This window comes from Aquila chrysaetos, chromosome 7, assembly GCF_900496995.4.
Source record: "Aquila chrysaetos chrysaetos chromosome 7, bAquChr1.4, whole genome shotgun sequence".
Classification (NCBI taxonomy): Eukaryota; Metazoa; Chordata; class Aves; order Accipitriformes; family Accipitridae; genus Aquila; species Aquila chrysaetos.
In genome coordinates, this window is record NC_044010.1 from 35,233,599 (window position 1) to 35,256,252 (window position 22,654).

The window sequence follows — 22,654 nt, forward strand, 5'->3', positions numbered from 1 at the left end:
CTGTGGGGGGAGGAGGAGATGTTCCCATGGGTGGCTGCCCTCCAGAGGTACCCAGCCTTGGAGGGTGGAAAGGGAAGAGGTCAAACATACAGCTCCTGTCTGTTTATCTCTTTGAGAGGGGTTGGTGCCTCCATCTGAGCTGGACAGTGGAGAGACTGAGCAGCCCAGCTGATGCAAAGCCTCACACAGGGCTGTGTTTTCCCATCCCACAGAAAGCTGACCGTCCTGCTCTCCAGTGTGGTAAAGGAGGCAGCTTCTGGGGCTATCATGACTAAGGCTCAGCGTGCTTTGAAAAAGGTGGCATTTTATTTCTTAGGCCACTAGTGAAGTCCAAGGTTACTGTGTACAGACTGTGAATGTTTATTTTATTGATTTCTCTAGACTGACCTAAGTTCAGCTGCAATTTGGTGTTGCAATACTTTAAGGGTGACTGTTCCTATTCAAAATAGTGCGGAGCCATTTCCTAGCCTGGCTCTTGGACTCTTGAAGAGGACCATAAGCCAGGGCTGTGTGCCCTGATGACAGTCAGAATTTGCAAAAATAATATGATACTCCTCAGGGAAGACTTTAATGAATTATTTCTGAAATCAAACTGAAGACTAGCCTGACAGGAGGTTGAACTGTGTGGCAGTGCTGATGAAAAGAAACACCTTTCTGTTTTCCTTACCCTGGTCCGGGCATTTAAAAAGAGGTATTATTTGCTTGGCTCTGGTGCGAAATCACCTGTGAAGAAAGGCTTGAGGGTGGTCTGCTCTAAGCTGTAACGTACCTGAGCTGAGGGAGCCCTCTGAGACATCTATGCAGTGTGGAGTGCCAGGAGGCATCTCCACTTCCACTGGCAGCTCCTCCTCGTATTGGGTTGCCCCCTCTCCCTGGAGGCATTTTGAGAGGCAGAACACGGGAGCTTCCCTGCAGTCTCCTCCCTCCCTTGCTGTTACCAGAGGCAAGGACCTGTGCCAAATGACAGACGAGGTATCTTAATCGCTTAGCTTGTTTAATATTCATGGTTAAATATATACCACATCCTTCAGCTGCTGTAGAGTGGAAATGTTATAAAGCAAAAGGTCAATTTTCTGCTGCTTCCCTCCAGAGTATGAAGCACAATTGTAATGCATATGCTCTCTTCTGGACAGTGTACAAAGTCTAAAATGTAATTGCTTCTATCTGTCTGTCTCCACATGCATTTTGTTTTTACTCCAGGTACATAAATCTCTGCCCCTTGAGGTTCTTCAGCAGATGGATGCTAGCCTGATTAAAGTGTTGATAACGGGTATTACTAATGGGAGCACAGTGGTAAGTTTCAATTTACTGATTGCAGAAGATGTGGATATCTACTACATCATCACCACTTTTCGTGATGCCTTTGAACACAGCTCCTATTTCACAATTGACAAAAGCAGTCTCTCCATAAACGGTAAGGAGCAGCTTGTATCCCAATAGTTCTTCAGAACTAGAAAGATGATAAAGCCTTTTATTAATCTATATTTTTTGAGGTGAAAGTATCTGCAAAGCAGAGGGATGAAAAGCCATTCTCTCTCCTTATATTGCTCCTGCTTATCCATCCAATACACTTTTTCAGAGAACATCAAAAGATGAAATAAGAAGTGAGGTACTCCTGATCCAATAGGACAAAACCAACTGGTCTTTTTGTCTATAGCTAGCATTAATTTTATAGAGAAGAAGGTACATTAGAAACAGTGGTCACAAATTGAGGGTTTTATAAGCTACCAGTGGAAACAGGTCCCTGTACACAGACATAGCTAGCTTTGTTTAAAATAATTTTGAACCACATTACCCTCTGCTTTGCACTGATAATTTTTCATGAGATAGAAACCCCAAGAAACAAATAAATGAACATGTGGATTCTTCTGCCCTGGGAGTATGTGTTTTCCTCACATACCTGTGTGTCGAGAGTTCAGATGAAAGTCGTCACTTTACCAAGACCAGCACAATGGCTGATTGTACAACTTCTTTTCCTTTATATGTAATTTTAGTTGGTAACAAGAAACATTAGTCTCCTGACTAACTGCTGTTGAATGCTGTTTCACAAGTTGATGTGTCATCTCTGAAAAAAATAACAATTTCTATATCCTTAACAGGATATATTTGTCCAAAGGATATTGTTATAAGCTGTCAATTAGAATCTCATGCAAAATGACTTCAGAAACATGTATAGGGTCTGTCCTGTACATTCTCTTTGCCTGTTACCCTCACAGCTGTGAATATGGAAAGTTACATATCCCATTAATTAGTAAGATCATGACTGTCTCATGGTAGTGCTTTGTAGAGTGCCTGCCCTCTTCGAACCTGTGCTAAAACAAATGGTTTGTTTCAGGGACAGGTCCCCATAGAGCAGGTGGTTAGTCCTGCTTTTTGAGTCCCACTTATGGCTGTACATCCTTATGCTCTTCTAGACCCAGCAGCTCTCTGACACATAGAGTATCACACCTGAGAGATGTAATCCCACCGTGATGATACAACCGTGCTCCAGTTTCAGAACTATCACATTTTTATTTATACACTCTCCACCTTTGCCTTTTGCTTAAATATACCCAACAGATTATGATGAGTGCAAAAGCGAAGAAGATGACTGCTCCCCAGATGCATCATGCCATAACACACTGGGGTTTTACCAGTGCAGCTGCAATGAAGGATTTGCTGATGTGCATCCAGAAAGGCCTGGAAGAAGCTGTGAAGGTAAAAAAGAAAATATTATCTAATGTCTAACGGAACACTTAGTGTTCTGATCTTTACTAGATCATGGTCACACTTGCCAGAGGTCTTGAAATTTTGCCAGGGATGAATTTAGTTTGTTGTTTTCAGCTGGATCGTAACAGGAAAAGTCTTGCACCGGACTTCAAGTATTTCTGACTTTAATACTCTATGAGAGTTTACTATATTAATATTTAATGTTGTCTTTGTAAGGTTCTTTTAACAGTTCTGTTTTCTCATATTTGCCATTAAAATGAGATAAGATTGTCAAGATTGTTACTTATTTTTACTAGCATAGCAGAGGGGACAGCAGAGATAATAGAGAAGGTAACAGAAAGCACTGGGCAGGTGGTTTGACCTCTGTATGGCAGCAGGGATGAAATGTTGGTATTACAAACTACTTTTTTGTATGAGTCAGTTCATCTAGCTTCTGTCTTTCCTTAAATCATTTGTTAGCTGACATATGATGGGTCTTTAAGCTCCTAAGTTCTTTTAGGTTTCTTCAGTAATTTATATTTGTTTTTGTAACCACGGTGATAAGCTACTCTTTGGCTGAAGTCACAAGGATTTGTCAACTGATACCAACCTTTCCTCAGTTTTGTTTAACCAAGATATTTAGCATTATGATGATAAGCTTTTGGAAAATTCAGCTCTGAAAGAGCTCAGGCTTTTCTTTTTCTTCCTCTTATGTTCAAATCAGCAACTTCTTACTTTGGAGCTTTTCCGAAAGCTGGGGAGTTCCAAAAGGATATATATATATCTGTACAGATTTTATATGTTGCTTGGGAAATAGATGTTCTTTGTTTGTACAACCCATTAAAATTATTCAAGAGAACTTTTGTGTTATGAGACACATCCTTTGTGTTTCACTACAAATGGAATTTATTATCTTAGTGCTCTCTAAGTCAGTGGTGGATGAATACTTAGGTTGTTTCTACCAGCAAAGTGCCATGGGGTATCCCCAGAGCCTGTGTTTGATGTTGGGTGTTCAACATAAACAGTGATCTCAACCTGTGCTTCCCCTTTCCCCCTGCATGCTTTCTTCTTGAAACCATTAAAGATTGCTCAACTCCCCACTGTGTCTCTCAGGACACACATGTGCAATGTGGGTCTGCTACATGAGGTTTGTCCTGCACTTCCCCCAAAAAGGGTTTTCCAAAGTGCTGAGGGTCATATCTTTTGGGTACCAAGTGGTCACCAATGGGGCCAGGTTTAACAAACTCTGCTCCTGTTTATACCCCACATCCAGAAGTGGGCAGTCTCCTACAGTACTAGGCAAAAAATACGGACACTTGCTGAGCAACTTACAGCTGGGGATCCCTTGCAAGCAGATTTTCCAAAAGCGGTATATATGTGTTTTACTTGAGTGCACTAATTATTGCAGATCTCAGGAAATAAAGGACTTCAGATTTACTCACAGGCACTTTATGTATCTCTTGCACTCTTTGTTAAAAAAAGCCACAGCTTTGGCAGTAAGTAGAGAGGGTTAAAAAAACAGAAGCTGGTTTCCTGCCAGTAACTGAGTTTCTTCCTGTGGGTTTGCTCTTACCTTATAAAATCAATTTGGATCTGTAAATTACAACAGTACCTTTATTTTTGGCACTCTTCAGCATTTCCTATCAGCCAGGAGGCAACACTGACGGATAAGAAACCTGTACACGGCACAGTTTTACCTGCAACATCTTTGCAAACTTCAACTCATGTTTCCTCCCCTGCTTCACTGGACTTCTCTACTGCTGAGCACAAAGCTCTGGAGGACAGTACATTCTCCAACATGGTGCTGCCGCCTCTCACCACGGATCCTGTGTCAACTCCGAACGTTTTTCCTCAAGCATCTCCTGTCCCCCTCATTAAACCTGCCCAGGACGTTTCCATTAAAGATGCGGTGAGAGTGTCCTGTGAAATCGAGAAGATTGTCCTTGCTATCCGGAAGAGATTTTTACAGCAGGAGTCTATCCCAGAAACCTCCCTGTACCTGGGGGAGCCTCACTGCAACGTGAGCATCAGCAATGGCACTCATGTTGTGCTGCAGGCAGGCTGGAACAACTGTGGCACTGAAGTTGAGACTGTAAGTCCCCTGAGCCCATGAATGCAAAGAAGCACCAGAGCATTTTTTTTTGGTCTTGGGGGTGAGGTGAGAAGGGGGACAATGGCAGATCCTTAGCTAGGAGTAAAGTCTACTAGTTGCTGAAATGTTCAAGAAATTTCTTTGGAGAAAGAAAACCTCTTCCTGTGAGTAGAAAGTTACCTCGCTGTTTGGGGAGGAGGGCAAGCCAGAAAGAGAAAGGGAATCTTTGGGGTTCATGCAGCAAAACTCAAGGGCTTCTTCAAACTGAGAGTCACTTCCCATGTCTCTCTGGGTTCCCTCTGCAGATGTCAGAAGCTTCTCTTTCTTAAAAGCAATTTCATTATCGTATTTAGACAAGTATCCCAGTTGCTACCGGTAATGGGGACAAAGGGTGATGGCTATCTCTTTGGATCCCACACCAAACACTATGCTCTGGCCATGCCAAAGTACAGAAATTCCCTTGTGGAACAGACTGAAGAAGAGGAGGAAGGCTGGTGGGTTTTCCTTGTCTCATTGTACAGCAAATAAGATACTAGAGGTTTAATCTGTTTGATTTTTGCAGCTAGGAGAATGGAGAATTCCTAAGCACTTGAAGCTGGTAAGCCTGTAGCTCTGTAATGTCCCTAGATATACTGATGTTCACAAGTTGTGCTTTCTTCTTTCTGTGTTCCAGAACATGACTAATACGGTGGTGAAAACCATCCTTCGGAATGACGTTTCTGCTCAGGAAGTAATCCACAATTTAAAAGTTGCCAGTCCCATTCACTGTGTGTTTCAAAATGATCTCTTGACTTCTTCTGGATACACTGCAGAAGGGTAAGTAACAGCTCGCTGTGCTTTGAAACACTGCTGTGTGGCTGAGTGCTGCTGCATCGGAAAAATCCGCAGGGACCTTAGCTGCATCCAGTGACAGTACTTGCTATGCCAAGTAGTCTGCCATCCTGCGAGTCCTGTGCTCAGGTGATCCCTGCTATGGGCTTCTTTCCTACTCCATCTAATATGTCAATAGATCCAACAGCCAACAAGACTGGCAATTGCCTGGCTAAACTATAGATGAAAAACCTTTGGGAGCTACTGGTGCAGGTTTGGGAGCTAGAATTCCTGACTCCTCTTTGCCTTTCTTGGCAATCACCTGTAGCAATAACAGTTATTTTCCTGCTTTTGGAACATAGCAATGATGTATCTTTTCAACTGATGTAGGCATGCAGACTGCTATGTGGGTGCTGAGGTTTTTAACCCCCACAAATCCTTTTTTGATCAACTTGGAAAAAAGAGAAGATATATAATGCAATACTTTTTAATGGAAGGCCCCATCTTCAGGTAAGATGGAATCAAATCCACTGTTCATAGAAAATCAAACCCATGCTCACAGAAAAAGTGGCAGCACAAGCTTTGCTCTGATGGTGAAGGTTCTCCCATCGTACAACTGCACCTCCTCTCTCTTGCCTAGCACCATGCTTAAGTTATCATCACCAAATCCACTTTCTGTTTCCTAACCCTCCAGACATTGTATTTTCTTTTCTATCCCCCCACAAGGTCTTTGTCAGGCCCCTTCTCTCTAGCTCTATAATTTTCTCATGTCCCTCACTTAGTGTTCAGATTTGCCTCTTCTGAATTTTTTTGGCTCTTCCCTTCTTCACTAAGCTTTTGCTCTCCTTATTTTCAACTTTAAGACAGCTCATAGTCGTGTTCCCCTTCAGCTCCACTTAAATCTCTCTCTCTGCGCTATTTGTATTGCCAAGACATTCCACCCTTTGGGTTTTCCCACTTGCATTTCCATGCTCCCTACCTTCCCAACTAAAAACTCGATGCATTTTCACCCTTTCCTCTTGAACATCGTGTCCTAACATCCTGGACTGCAGATAACTCTTCACTACTAAAATGCACAAGAGGTGAAGAAACAGGCACTGATTTATGACTTATAGAAACACAGAGTCAAATCTGTGGTCTTTAAAGGAGGTTAATTGATGTTTCAGACTTTACACGATCTTTGAGGATTTGCGTGGATCTGGACACTTCAGAACAGAAATGCAGTTGTTTATTGGAAACTCCCCAATACCAAAAAATTTCAGCGTCTCTGCCAGTGACGATGTACTGATTGAAGTGGGGATCCAGAGAGCAGACAACAAGCTCAAGGTGGTCCTCACTGACTGCTGGGCAACTCCAACTAATAATTCAGTGGATCCCCTCTCATTTGTTTTTATCAGCAACAGGTACAGCAATGCCACTTGCAAATAGCATGTGCCATACCTTAGATCTTCCAGTGGTGCTGACTACTAATGTGTTCTATTTTAAATGCCTTTTATGTCTGTTCTCATCATTCATATACACAGTCACTTAGCATTGGGACTGACTGGTCACACCTTCTTTGAGCAAGAAAGGTAAGTATGAAGAGAAAATGTTTTCAAAGGGTAATATGGTAGTTGTTTGAGTTTGGTTGTCTTCCCCATAGTTTTGTAAAGAAATTGTACTTTTGACATGAAGAAATAGGTGGGTTTGGCAGTCAGTAGTGAAAGAGCATTTGAAAAGTGTGTGCTTTATCTATTTCTCCATGGCTCAGCTTTACCAAGAGCTTATGTGCCTCTCATCAATGAAGACATAGGTTAGTTGATTCCTATGTGTTGTGACTCACACACAATATTAATGCAGCCTCTGGTAAAAGAGGAGGTTTGCTCCTGTCTGGATCCCTAATCTCACCCTGATGTCATATTCCTTGGGGTCACCCGCCACCTTAAAATACAGGATAGTCCTTTTGCTCAGTAAGAAAAGCTATTTCTTTTAATATGGTGTTCTTTCAATTTGTGTTTAGTGAAGCCAAGCTTAAATCCTTCTTTCCGTCACTGTTTCCCTTCTTTTCCAACTCTCCAACCACTTCTTGAATCTCCTATTTTATTTGGTTACTGTGAGAATAAAGCAGCAAATGGCCCTTTATCACCCCTGCACTGGTGGAGAGCTGCTTCGTGGAGGGTCTGGCTGTGACTTTCTAAAGGAGCCTTAAAACCCGAGTTATGTGCTATAACCACAACATGCCTTCTATAGACCTGGCTGCTATGTATGTTTTTTCTCTTCTTTTTCAGTTGTGCCATCTCAAATACATATACCACACTGCTAGAGAATGGGAATTCAAGCAAAGCACAGTTTAAGATGAAAATTTTTTCCTTTGTCAACAATTCTGTGGTTTACTTACACTGCAAAATTCGTATTTGTATGGAGACACCAGGAAGCACCTGCAGGACAGTAAGTGTTTTGCTCCAATATGCTGGTTTTCTCCAACATGCCATATGCAGTCCTGCTATGGAATTGAAGGAGTAATGTTTCCAAACAGGGTTTAAAATAGCTCTTGAAGTTTTCCTTCATTGTCTGCTGAGAGCAGAGAGGAGTGGAGAAGAACTACAACCATATGGAAGTGTCCGCCTTTCTTCCTATTCCTCATCCTCATAGTTAAAAGCATGGAGCTTGCACAGAAATGGGGAAATCAAAGTTGGGGAACCTGAGAATGGAACCTTTCATCTCTGCATAGGGGTGGCTAGAAGGGAATGAACAGAAGTCATAATGAGATAGGCTGTTCAGAAGCGTGTCAACTTGGATGGACATCTCACAAAAAAGAGAGCACCCATATTGGCAGTGTCAGCAGCAAGTCTGAGTAAATTGATTTGGAATGTTTTTCTGTCCTTTTTTTTCCCCTAGAGATTTGATTCTCCAGGTGAGAGTTTAGCTGCCAGGAAAGGAAGCCCGGTGGCATTAAGTTTCTAGGGCTGTGATTCTAATAGAGTTTATTACAGCTTTTTAAAGCCCTATTGCTTTTTAAAGCAATAAACCAAGCAATGTTCTGGTAACAACTTCAGTTTCTAATTGTCTGTGCTCCAAAGCATTGCTTTGTTTCTTTTTGCTTCTAAGTGATACACGTTGCTTCATCTAAAAATATGTTGCAACCATAGAAAGAAGGAAAAATAGGTTTTGCTGATGGCTTGCTTTATAGCAGATACACAGGAATTCTCCTCTCCCTCTGCCAACCTTCCCGGCTCTTTTTCTGTTAAGGATGTTTTCATTAGCAGTTTGGTGTTCCTCCATTGTTAAACACTTTCCTCTGGCTCTAAATAACTCAGTTTAAGCCCATTATAAAGCAAACGATCTCTTCCTAAAGGATTAAAAATGGCTAGCAGAAGATACTTGTTTCCTTTCCCAAAGTATAAAGCTTCCTCTAGATTAAAAAAAAATAAATAATGTAGGGATAGGAAACACGGCTGACAGATGGAAAGATGGCTCCAGTTTTCACAGCTGAATTTGCATGTTAAAAATCAGTGCTTCAGCAACCCCCAGCCTATGCCCTCCTTTGGAGGAGGGGGTGCCCCGCCTGAGTTCTCTGTGTGTCCTGCACAGCTGAGGAGGGACATGGTGGTGGGTGCGAGGCAGGGGAATAAGAGGGATGGGCAGGACAGGCACTGTGTGGGCTGGTATGGCTGCTGTAAGGAATCAAACAGTTGCTTTGCTAGGAGCTGCTGGATTTGCCATTAGAGCAGGCTTTAGCTGTATGGATTAGTGTTTAGGAACACGGTTGACTAAAGGACTGGCTTTGATCTGAATTACAGGGGTCTGTGATGGGGTAATTCTGCTAGCCCAGGATGAGGTTTGATTGAGATTGACATCTGCAGTAAACAAGGCGCAGGAGAGTTAACCAGTGAGGCCCTCTTCTTTCATATATTCTATATTATTCATCTGTATATTATTCATATATATATGTGAGATATATTGTTCTTTCTCCTATCCAAAATTTACCGCGTATGAAAGGTTAGTGAACTCAGTATCTTAGAATGAGATTAAAATGTTATGCAGAGAAGACAAGTGCTAGGCACATCTACACAGGATGACAATGGCTTCTACAAAGAAGGGAGGGGGAGCTGCAGGAGTTGCAAAGATCAAGGAAAATTGGAGCAAGAACAGAGTATATCTGGAAATAATATGAGATGGCTGGGAAAGTGCCCAGGGTCTGGGATCTGGTCCTCTGATCTGTCTGCTAATCTGGAGAATACTGACTTGCTTCAGGGCAGATTTGCTTCAGCTCTTTGCCCACAAAATTGAGACTTACATCTTGTATTATTTCTTCTTACCCAGTCTTTTTATTCCTTGTTTTCTTGGTGGAAGAGAGTAAGGTGTTTTAAAGTTTAGAGTAGAAAAAAATAGACAGGCTGGGGACCAATGTAGTACGAAATGAGTAAGGAACATGACTTTGAATGGGAAGAGGAGCGATGTACCACCACCATGCGTTTGGTAGAACATGGCTGCTCTATGGCCACGTGGAACCAAAAAATCATTGACATCAGGGAGCAGGTATGTAACTGTGTTCCCTAATGGATATGCCTAGCTGGGAAAGCTATTTGAGGGTGGGCCAAAGTCGTAGCTACATGGGTATTTTTCTGGCAGCTGACCCAGCTAAACACACTGTTGCTGACAGTGGATTGTAGAGGGTTTTCAGTGTAACCAGGCTGGTAACACTGGTAAGACATTCTTCTCTAGACAAGCTGGTAAGACACCCTTGCACTTCCATGCTTTCTTTTGCTGATTATACTATGGTACTGCAGTTTCTCTGGTTTTTTTGTGCACTTCCAGGAAAGCCACAGTATCTTTTGAATAACCTCAACAAGCTATGGTTCCCATCAGACACCTTTAGGTTGCAACTTAAAACAAAAAGGTATCAGACAAACTGAACAGTGCTACTAAGGAAGTGTGCAGAAGAGGAGTGTGCTGTGAATTCTGCAAGTGCTGCTCACACAAATCTAAAGCAGCTAATCCCCAACATTTCGCAGGGCAGGGCTTTCAAACTAGTAGTTCCTGGATTAGTAGTTCACATGTCACTGAAAAGTTGTGCATTACTTCAAAATGACACACAGCTTGGCAGGGGCTGAAAGTTGCCACTGCTTTTGCTGGTGCTGGTTGTAGTAGCTGCTGTGCCTGCCATGAGAAGTAGAAACATTCAAACAAAAATGTTTGCAAAACCCTGGCATATAGAAATAGTGAGAAGTTTATTCTCCCATAAGGTTTCTCTAAAACAAACAGAAAGTTAATGGAAAGAGATTGTGTGAAATATCTGTTCACAGCAGTGTCTTCCAGTATGACTAATTACAGATTTTATACTGTTGTTACCTGAATGCCATTTCTTTTGAATTTCCATTTGGTGCTCATTTCAGTTTAACAAAGCATAACATGAAGAAACAAAAACGCCAATGAGTGAGAATAGCACTGGGCTTTCACATACTCATCAGAAGGCTTTGTATTTTTAATTAGTAAGCCATATTACTTGTTAGAGTTTGAATTGACTGTTGCAGAGATGCCATGGGGTTCGATCCCTGAAGACTGGTGAAACCATCGCTACGCACAGAACATCCTGGGGACCCCTATGTAAATCTGCTGGTGAGTTATGAACAGATGCTTACAAAAAGGGGACACAGAGTGAGTATCATTTCAAGATTCTTTTTCACTGGCAAAGGAACCTGAAGACCTGTAATATGAGGTTTTCATGCCCCTCTGCATATTCTTCTGAGGAGCAGGTGTTCTTACTGAAACCATGTGGCAGTGCGGAAATGCATGCGCCCTTCTTGGTGAAGTGACTGTCAGATTGTCAAAGGAATGTAGAAAGGAAGAGGATAAAGTGCTTCATGGAGCTATTTGCACAGGGTAGCAAGTACAACGGCCACAAAATCAAACAGTTATTACAATTGTAAAGTGTGAAAGCAGCTTGAATCTTTTAGATTGCAATCAGTTTTTCAAGTGTTTACTCCACACTGTGTTAGACCACAATTATATTGAGCACTGAAGTCCAAAATCAGAGGAGATAAGAGATTGTGTTGTTGTGTTTCCTTAGACTCCCTGGTATTGACTTCATTACTACCATGAGGGAAAGTGGCAGAGCACAGCTGATGCACAGCACCTTGGTTAATCTGGTGGAGTGGTACAGTACAGGTTAATAGAAAGCGAACACCAGCACTGTGTACAAGCAAGGTCTAATTTGTTATGCATCTGCCTCTTCTGCATTTACCCCGAGTGATGTTTTCAAGGGCACCTGTGGCCTCTAACATTTTCAGTCATTTGGCCTCCTCCAGCCATTTGTGTTCATATCGTATTAGCGTAAAACACTCATCGAGAGTACACACCAATCTCAGAGTTTTAACACATGGCTACTGTGAACAGACAGAAGTTGACCCCTTCCCTCCTGCTGGTTGCCTGTTTTGCCAGTCACTTAACGCTCTGCTGACTGTGGAGATGAGTTAATGCTGGACTGTTAGTGGGTTCAGGGTATTTTTTTCTGCTCTGCTGTGATGGTCACAATGTTCTTTTGGACCTAGAAACTGGCTCTGACTTAGCATACTGTATTTTTCTTCCCTTAATGCAAGTATTTGTTAGAATAGGCCTTCAGTGTTCATTTCTGAATTAGTTCTTTTTTTAAAACTTAGCAATCAATACAGCTTTCTTTGTACAGCACTTACATTAAGTAGATCTCACTCCCATTTTCCCTGGAGACCCCAATGCATTTCTAATACTGAAAAATGGTCATTACACAAAAGGCACTCTGGTGAGGGGAGCTTTATTTGGGTTGTACTACATTGATTCCTAGGCAAAGGTGGCACTACTAGATGTTGTCTCCTATTTCCAATTTGGATACTCACATCACATTTTAAATGTGAGGCTAGACCTAGACAGTGATATGCATCTCTGTGTTGAAGGAGACAACATGAATTATGATGTCAGGTAAGCTGCTGCAGTGAAACATGAAAAAATCTTTAACTGCTCTGCCTATACTGCTTGGCCACACACTATAGGTAAGACCAAGACTGATACATGTCCTCAGGAAAGCCTGTCCTGTCTGTGTCTGGCTACAGGCTGCCATTTCCACTGTGCATCTTCTTTTTTATTCCTTTGTTTCATACTGAAATTCAGAAATAATCCTAAATATATTATGTAATGATGCCCTGGATGTTATGTAGCTTGGACACCACTATTGCATACCCCTGTGGCTGCCAACAGTGCCCTTTGGCCAAAGATCTTGTCTCTAATTACAGGCGTGTATGCATTAGTATTTGTCTTCTGTGCACCTCAGGTACTGCACAAGTGCTTGGCTAAATAAGTGCTGTCCTGAAAATGTATGCAGACAAAGAGATGTTTTTGTAGGTGCATCAAGCATTTACAAGAATGAATTAGAAGTGTGCAAGAGTACATGTACAAACATCAATAGAAGTATAATGTTAAAGGGAGAGGGGATTCTGCTTGCAGATTTGAACAAATACATGGAAGTGTCTACACGTGAACCAGGCAAACACATTCTGTCGATGGTCAATGGAGCCTAGGGAGACAGCTGGCAACAAGGGACTTGACTCTTGCCCACACATAGGCATTTAATGCTCCTGACTCATAGTGCCCTATTCTTTCCTTCCCCTCAGTGTCTGGGTGCTATTCCAAAAGACTATAGGTCTCCTGCAGGTCCCATGCCATGTCTGCCAGACCTGTGCAGACAGTGTAGACACCCTTGGGCTTCTCAGGTGGCACTAGATGCCTATGCACAGGCTACAGAATTGAGCCCACGGTGACCACTTCAGTGTGATTCACTTACCTGCCTCCACGGACTGCCCCAGACAGATCTCTGCTGATTAGAATGGGAGCTTAGAGACCCAGCACACATGGAGAATCCTTCCCTAAATACTTTGTGTTTACAGAAGCATTACATATGAGATAAAAGCACATCAAGTGGTTTTTAATAATCATAGATGAACAGGGGCAGGATTAAGATGGGAGAATGCTTCACCTCTAGGGTCATTCTGAAAGTAAGGCAGCATTTTAAAAAGTCACCAGTGCTGATCCTTTAATTCTTATTTTAACAGAAAATTTTAGAGTCAAATTCCAAAGACACATCACACTCATGTCTTCAGGGACTCTACACTTGTATGTAAAAAGAGAACTTGGATTGTGGCTCACAGACATTTCCATGAGAATCACCCTCCCCAAAAGGCTGATTCGCTTCTGTATCACAGCTCTATGCTTCAACATGCGTGTTGGCTAATTTGTAGGCAAGGCTTTTTTCTTACCCCAGGAAAAGATTTAGGAATTTCAAAGCTTTTTTTTTTCACCTCTTGTTTTTTTTTAGCATCTGATTTGAAGAGAAAGAAGGAGGCTGGGATGGGAGTTGGATACATCATCCTCATTGCCTTTGCTGTGTTTGGTTCTGTGCTGGGAGTTGTGAGCCTTCTCATTTTCCAGTACCAGCGAAAGATGGGAAGATACAACTTCAGAATCAAGTCTGACAACTTCAGCTACCAAGTGTTCTATGATTAGCGATTTCCAGGTTACCAGATGTAAGTACTGAATTATGATCAGTTACTTTTTTAGGTGTTTATCTCTTCCTGAAATGGTTAAATACTTGCAGATGAGCATCCTCTGTTTAAGAGTATTTGAACCTCCTGTCCTGTTTGCTGTGGGTGAATGTCACAGAACTAAGAATGAAATTCCTACTATTCTTGCCTGTTTTCAAATGCTGCAAACTACAGAGGAGGAAGACAGCCTTCTCTTCTTCATCTTCCTTCATGGCTTCAGTCTCAGTCAGAGTAAATGACACACCACTTTAGAAGAACACCAATAAACATTTCCATTAAAAGTGTATCACTTTTGGTTTTGGATCATGGACTGGTATAATAAAGGAGACCAATACCACTCTCTTTATAAATCTGCTAATTTGCTTCAAAAGTTATCCCTTTCTGCAAAAGCTTGGGTTTAAGTTTTTTTTGGAGGGTGTGCTTTTCAAGAAAATAGTGGAATGTTAGACATAAAGAGCTTGAAATATTGATAATCCATAAGCAGTGCTTACAAGTGCCTGCAGAGAGTCTGAAAAGACAGCTCTGAGGAGTGTTAACCACTACTACATGTTCTGCCTCTGCAACTTGGGAATTTAACACTTTTCCAAAATACCATAGGATTCAGCACTTTTTCTGTAAAATGAGTGTGTTCTAGCTGCTCACCACCATTTGTATGTTTGTCCCTTTAAGAGGAGGAGAGAGAGGTGAGAAAGCTGGCTTGCTGAAAAGGAACATCTAATACTGCTTCACAACTCAAGGATGTTTACTGCAGATCCAATTCTGATCCTGGAAACAGGCTCATTTTACATTGTTACCAGAGTTAGTCAGTAACTGTTTCCTGATGGAGGCCTCATACATGACAGTGCAGCTGCTGTGACCACAGTAAATTCACTAGACTCATCATGATGGTATTTACAGATAATTTAGTTTGCTTCAGTAAGTACAATAATGCTTAATATATATCACAAAGAAAGGACAGGGAAGACTGTATCCCAGCTATCTGCTTCTAAAGTCTCGAATAGTCACTATTAGCTCTGTTTCCCCTAGTCTTACATTACGGAGACCACCCTCTGTAGTCGTCTATGGGCAGCTCCTAGGAGACGGTTGTAGGTGAGAGTGATGCTCTGATTGCTTCCCAAAGGCTGGGCAGGGCTGCCTGTCGGGAGCACAAAGGGAAGGTACCTGGGGCTCCTTGGTACAGCTCCAGCGGCTGTACAGTTCCATCAGTGATACAGGTCCCACTAGGGAGCCATAATCCAGTATAAAGGGCATATCTAGGTCCATTAAATTAAAACCTATATGTGAAGCCTCTCAGTGTCTCCACAGAGAGAAGAATGGCTTGTCTTCATTCATCATTCTGCTCTCATGAGTGGTTGCAATACTTGATAATAATGGGAATTCTGGAGTTGTGCAATGAGGTTGGAGCATAAAGGATATTGTCAGGCTCACAACACTTATACATCATGTTGGAGTCTCAGCTAATGGCTCCTTTTAGATGCTGGAACTACTCAGCTCTTCTTTCCTATGTACTTTACTTTCTTCAGAAGGTAGTCGATTACCTTTCTCAATCGTGATTAATTTTTTTTTTATTTTCTCTAGTTGGATCATGTCTCATCACATGGAGAACTGAAGCTTGTCTTCACTCAGCATTTGGCTTTCATTACTCTTCACAACGGTGGTCATGACTGGTTGCAGCACTGACTTCCGAATTAATGTCACATATAAAAGCCTTCTACCCCCCCTCTTTTTTTTTTTTTTTTTTTTTTTTTTTTAGCAATCTGGCTCTTCCCTGGTGTCCTAAGAACTATTTGTGACTGCAGCTCCAGGTTGAAGTGAATTTTGGCAGGTTTTTTCTATGGATAGAATAGAAGGGAAAAAAGACAGACTTCGTGGTTCTCTATTGAAGTTCAAAGATTTGGCTCTCCCACTGTGCCATGTTGCTATGTGCCCATCTTAGCAACACTTGTGCCATTACTATTGACAAGCTGCATGTTTCTATAAATATTCCAGGAAGTAAATCAGCAAACCCTTAGAGAGATCTCCTTTTCAGTTTGTAATTCACTATTTACTTAAGGTGAGGTTGAAACTTTGAGCTACAGCAATGTTGAAGACCTAATTGTACAATGCCTTAAGTATACAGAAGCTGGAGAACAAGTCTGGGATTCTCCACCAAATAAATAAAAGGCACTATGAATCTCGGGCTCAACCTACTCAAGAATGTTCTTCAGCATGAGTTTTTGAGATTTGATTGTAAATTCTTTAATTGACAAGGACTTAGTGAAAAAAAAAAAAAAAAAGAAATAAACTATTTTTGCTACTGGCAGCTCATATCTTTCCAGATATGTCAATTGGTACCTACGTGTTCTGTTTAATTAGACCACAATGATTGTGCAGTCAAGCCACAGAGTGTGCTGCCCACCTAAGTGAGAGCAACAGAATACTTATAAATGTGAGCTGAATTTTATCTGGCTGCAAGACCCTACCGTCAGTGCAGCAGCAAAGGTTTAGTTTACATGCTACATTGGATACAACAGCAGTCTGTTCAGCTGGATAAACTGGAACAAAAATCTTTTGACGCAGTAAACTTCTCCTGCAGGAGTCTTTTCCAATGCACTCTTCTTCACTCTGCTGCCCCAAACCTCCACTTCAGTGAGTGTGTTAGAAGATGGAGAGTAAAGCTGTGTGGTGACTTGTCCCCACCACACCTTGGTTCTGATTGCTGCATGCACTCCTCCTACACAGTGATAGTCTGCTGCGTCTGGATCACATGTAATTCAGTAATTTACAGTGAACAAGCTAATTCCTCTTTAAGCTCAATGGACACCATTATAAATAAGTTAGTGGAAACTGGTCATTAACCTGAACTCACAAATACTGTTAGTAACCATAACATTTAGGTACTGATTTTTTGGTACAGAATAGCATTGGAAAGCTGCTTTTCTATGCCCCCTAGTCCAATTTCTGTTAGGTAATAAGATTACTGGGTAAAGGACTTCTACATTTTGCACTGATTGATCTTAGAGGTTATATATACACCTTTTAAATATGTCAGTAAATTTCAGAATAATAATTTGCATTCTGCTTTTGATTCAAGTGAATCTATAAGGAGTAAAAATCTTTGACGTGTCTTTTCCTTGCTGAAATATCAGTTACCAGATCCTGATATTAAAAAAGATCCATTTGGTTGCAATTCATTAGTGAAACTGCAAATTATCTTTGCAATCTTAGAGTCCAATGAACATAACCATTAGCTTTTTGTTATGTAGGAGTGTCTTAACTTTTGCTCAGTTTGCTCTCAAATATATAATATGTTTGCCTTCTGCACGCAGTGAAAGGATAAGCTATTTCACTATAAACATTTTTCTAGTTTTTAGTACTTATAATTCTGAACTGCTTGAAAGTAACAAGACTAGAGATTTACCTATTGATTTCAGTGGAGCTATGCCATTTACAAGAACTAAGCACTAGTCTTCAGGATGAAATGCAAAACAGTAGCTTGTATTTGATATCTTGCATGCTCAGCAGAAACTGCTGTTGTGACTATCTGAGTCTGTTTAGTGGAGTTTTGGTGTCTTAATAAAAGCACTCTTATAACCGTTGACTTTTGTACTGTTATATTTTCCTTTTATGATTTAATCACAGGTATCAAGATGTGCATTGTGTGGATGTGGCAGCTTCTGAAGAACTGTTCAAGTATCAGTATAATGTTCAAACATCACTCAAAACACAATACATGACCATATCCAAACACCAAGGGACTGCAATTACCAAGAACTGCATATGTACAATTATTACGGGTCTCTTTCTTCACCATTACAAAGGGCAAATGTATTTTTAGTTTCATGCTTTGCAGCAAAGACAACCAAAAGAGTATTCAACATTCCCAGTCCAATAATAGTACTGCAGCAACGTAGTGATCCAACCTTAAACTAGTATCACACCAGCCTCCCTGCGCATTTGATTCATACAGTTCTGACAGCTGGTCCAAAAGCAGCATATTCAGAGCTTACCCTCAATGAAGCTTACCCTGAGGGCATTAGTGGACTTGTCTGGAGCCCAGTGTGAAAAGCAGGGAAGAGCACCAGCACTTGCTCCAAATGCTTCCTTTCTATCCCTGTGCAAAACTGTTGAACAGCTGCCACCCATTTTCTTTATTTGTAATTTTTTTCTGTGCTATGTTTTAGTGGCTAGCAGTCATTATTTTCTCAGGACTGTGTCCCTTTTTGTCTCCTTTTCATGCTGAGGCACAGGACAGATTGTTCAGTTGAGGTATCATAGAATCACAGAATGGTTTGGGTTGGAAGGGATATTTAAAGATCATCTAGTCCACCCCCCCACCATGGGCAGGGACATCTTTCATTAGATCAGGTTGCTCAAAGCCCCGTCCAACCTGACCTTAAACACTTCCGATAATGAGGTATCCACAACTTCTCTGCAAAACCTGTTCTAGTGGTTCACCACCCTCATCGTAAAAAATTTCTTCCTTATATGCAAACTAAATCAACCCTCTTTCAGTTTAAAATCATTGTGCCTTGTCCTGTCACTACAGGCCTTGGTAAAAAGTCTCTCTCTGTCTTTCTTATAAGCCCCTTTTATACATTGAAAAGTTACAATAAGGTGTCCCTGGAGCCTTCTTTTCTCCAGGCTGAACAACCCCAACTCTCTCAGCCTTTCTTTATAGGAGAGGTGCTCCAGTCCTCTGATCATTTTTGCGGCCCTCCTCTGGACTTGCTCTAACAGGTTCACGTCTTTCTTGTACTGGGGACCCCAGAGCTGGATGCAGTACTCCAGGTGGGGTCTCACGAGAGTGGAGTAGAGGGGGAGAATCACCTCCCTCGACCTGCTGGCCACACTTCTTTTTATACGGCTGAGGATACAATTGTCTTTCTAGGCTGCAAGTGCGCATTGCCAGCTCACATCCAATTTTTCATCCCCATGTCATTCTCGGCAGGGCTGCTCTCAATCCATTCATACCCCCATCTGTATTGATACTCGGGATTCTCCCAACCCAGGTGTAGGAGCTTGCACTTGGCCTTGTTGGACTTCATGAGGTTCACATGGGCCCACTTCTCAAGCCCGGATGGCAACCCTTCCCTGAATCAACTGCAGCACTCAGCTTGGCGTCATCTGCAAACTTGCTGAGGGTGCCCTCAATCCCACTGTCTATGTCATTGATGAAGATATAAACAGTATTGGTCCCAGTACGGACTCTTGGGAGATACCATTTGTTATTGGTTTCCATTCAGACATTGAGCCATTGACTGTAACTTGTTGGACATGACCATCTAGGCAATTGCTTATCCATCTAACAGTCCATTCGTCAAACCCCTATCTTGCCAATTTAGCAGCAAGAATATCATGGGGGACTGTATCAAAGGCCTTACATAAGTCCAGGTAGAAGACATCCATTGCTCTTCCCTTGTACACTGATGCAGTCACTCCATCATAGAAGACCATGAGATTAGTCAGGCATGATTTGCCCTTGGTCAAGCCATGTTGGCTGTCTCTAATCACCACCCTGTCTTCCTTATGTTTTGACATATCTTCCAGGAGGATCTGTTCCATGATCTTACTGGGCACAGAGGTGAGGCTGACTGGTCGGTAGTTCCCAGGGTCCTCCTTTTTACCCTTTTTAAAAATGGGTGTGATGTTTCTCTTTCTCCAGTCACTGGGGACTCACCTGACTGCCATGACTTTTCAAATATGATGGAGAGTGGCTTGGCAACTACATCAGGCAATTCTCTCAGGACCCTGGGATGCATCTTGTTAGGTCCCATGGACTTATGTATATTCAGGTTCCTCAGGTGGTATCAAACCTGATCTTCACTTTTGAAGGGAGGGATTTCATCCCCCCAGTCCCTGCCTTGAGGTTCAGGGGCCTGAGAGATGTGGGAAGAGAGATTACCATTGAAAATTGAGGCAAAAAATTTGTTGAGTATCTCAACCTTCTCCATGACAGTTGTCACTAGTTCTCCTGTCTTATTTATCAGGGGGACATTTTCTTTAATCTTCCTTTTCTGACCAACGTACCTGTGGAAGCTCTTATTATTCTTTGCATCTCTTGCCAAATTCAGCTCCAACTGTGCCTTAGCTTTCCTGATTCCATCCCTACACATCTGGGCAGCATCCCTGGTTCCACTGCCTGTGCATTTCCTTGTTACACTTTAGTTTGACCAGGAGGTCCTTACTCAGCCATGCTGGTCTCCTTCCTTCCTTTCCTGATTTCTTACGCATGGGAATTTAGAGCTTTTGAGCTCTAAGAAATATGTCCTTGAAGAGCAGCCAGCTGTGTTCAGCTCTGTTATCCCCGAGAGCAGTTGCCCAGGGGGTCCCATCCACTAATTCCTTAAACAACTGAAAGTTTGGTCTCCTAAAATTCAGTGTCCTGACTCTACTCTTCACCTGGCCCATATATTTCAAGATTGTGAATTCCACCAGGGCATGATCATTGCAGCCCAGGCTGCTGCCAGTCTTGACATCTCTATTTAGTTCATCCATGTTTGTAAGCAACACGTCTAGTAATGCTTCTCTTCTGGTTGGGCTGTCTATCCCCTAGATTAAGAAATTATTCTCCGTGCACTCCAAGAGTCTCCTGGATTGCTTACACCTTGCTGTGCTGCTCTTCCAGCAGATGTCAGGGTGATTGAAGTCTCCCGGCAGGATGAGAGCCTCCAAGTATGAAGTAAGAACACTTTGTCAACAGACTCCACTTGATTGGGCGGCCTGTGGTAAACAACAACCACAAGGTTTCCTTTGTTGGCTTGGCCCCTAGTTTTTAACCCATAAGCTCTCAACCTACTCATTGCTGTTTTTCAAAGGCAGCTCTGTGCAGTCAATCAATTTTTTTTACAGAGCGCAACTCCCTCACCCCTTCTTCTTTGCCGATCCCTTCTGAACATTTTATAGCCGTTGGTTGCACTGCTCCAGTCACGAGATTCGTTCCACCACATTTCAGGGACAGTGATTAGATTGTAGCTTGCTAGCTAGTAGCTTCCTACTCCTCCTCTTTGTTACCCATCCTGTGTGCATTGGTATAGAGGTGTGTAAATTGGGCTATTGACCATGTCACCTTTTTAGAGGAACACCCCCTAATTCCTTTGAGGCATTTCACAGGTGTTTCCTGTGAAGGAGGAAATATATGAGGTGCAGTAGGATCCCTCTGTCTCCACCATTTCACGCCATCTGCTGCTCAGACAAATTTTGATGGCTTTGGAGGGCTCATTTTAGACTGCTATGGTCAGTTTCCCACAACAGTGATCAGGCAATTTCACCAAACAAGTAGTTCTGAGACCAAGGAGAAATCTTGTAGAGGAGCAGCACTGACCATCTCCCCTTTCCAGTCTGGTGTTGCCCACCTTTTGTTCTGTTAATGAAGCACTGGCTCTAGATAACTATTTGAGAGAATGGATGAAAAATATGTAGAAACGAAAATTTAGTTTTGACTGCTTACATTGTTTCCTAAGAAGCACTTTAGACCAGAGATATGCGTGCCTAATGTCCCTATTGTTCACTGAGAACACAACACTGCTGACACCTGATGCAAAACACTAACGGTTATTCCTTTTTCCCATATTATAAGGTTGCCAAAGTCTGGTCCCAGCAGAGTTGGGAAAAAAAGCTGAGGTAATTGGAAAATTTCCTTGTCCATTAAAATAAAAAGGAGCTGACTTTTTAATGCCTGTTTGGAAAGTTTTCTTGTAGGCTGCGGAAGGAAACAAATTAAAGTAACTGAAAATGTTTAACTGCAATTGATCTAAAAACATGATGTTGGCTACAATCTGGTAGAAAGCCTAGAGCACAGAGCCGCCTAACGGCTTCTTTGATTTGCTCCGTAACATCTACTCTGCCTGGGATTCTGTCCTGCAGGGCTTGTGGCAAACCTACAACCGAGTAGTATTCTCTCTGTAAAGGTACTATCTTTCTTCAAGACCCTTCTGGTCTTTTTGCAGGTTTCTCTTCTCTCCTTCTTCTCTCTTGATCCTAGCAGGCTCACTGCAGACAATACTTCAGCCTACAGTTTTTAGGGCATCTCTGCCTGTTTCTTCAACTCACCTCCCTCTGGCTGTGTGGACAGCTACCACCTTGTGCTAAAGACACTCTTGGGTACATAGTCTGGATGTGACAGTGCCTGCCAGGGGCTAACATGGGAGACTTGTCAATGCAGCACCTTTCCACAGGCAGCAAATTCCCCTGAAAGTGCTCTCTGCCTCTCCTGCCCTTCTTTCCCAAAACAGAGATTTTTTCTCTGAAATCCTCAGGCAGAAGGGTTTCAGAGATTTAACACAGACACAAAGATTTGTACACTAAAACCAATCATAACACAAGTATAAAAGAGGAATCGAGAAAAAACCAGAACATTTGGAGATGGCAAAGAAAAGAGCAGTGAAGGACCAAAACACAAAAAAATTGTGTATGGAAGTGTCAGTAATAAATCACTGTTGTAGTTCTTGCAATGGATCCCGAAATGTCCACTCACGCTATTCTCTTTAAATCAGCTGGTGCTCAGCCCTACCTATAATGAAGACTATAAAAGTAT

The 22,654-nt window shown here is 42.1% G+C and overlaps 1 protein-coding gene across 3 annotated transcripts in view; it reads left to right on the forward strand.

Moving 5' to 3' along the window:
• Positions 1 to 17,719, forward strand: part of UMODL1 (uromodulin like 1) — a 77,159-nt gene extending 59,440 nt beyond the window's left edge. For all 3 annotated transcript variants that reach the window (XM_030020203.2, XM_041124901.1, XM_041124902.1), the window contains exons 14-22: positions 1,201 to 1,414; positions 2,560 to 2,697; positions 4,323 to 4,780; positions 5,454 to 5,596; positions 6,757 to 6,993; positions 7,858 to 8,017; positions 11,104 to 11,188; positions 13,914 to 14,121; positions 15,718 to 17,719. In XM_030020203.2, the coding sequence (XP_029876063.2) occupies positions 1,201 to 1,414; positions 2,560 to 2,697; positions 4,323 to 4,780; positions 5,454 to 5,596; positions 6,757 to 6,993; positions 7,858 to 8,017; positions 11,104 to 11,188; positions 13,914 to 14,101 (1,623 nt within the window). In that variant the 3' untranslated portion in view covers positions 14,102 to 14,121; positions 15,718 to 17,719. The remainder of the gene's footprint in view (positions 1 to 1,200; positions 1,415 to 2,559; positions 2,698 to 4,322; positions 4,781 to 5,453; positions 5,597 to 6,756; positions 6,994 to 7,857; positions 8,018 to 11,103; positions 11,189 to 13,913; positions 14,122 to 15,717) is intronic.
• The last annotated feature ends 4,935 nt before the right edge of the window (positions 17,720 to 22,654 follow it).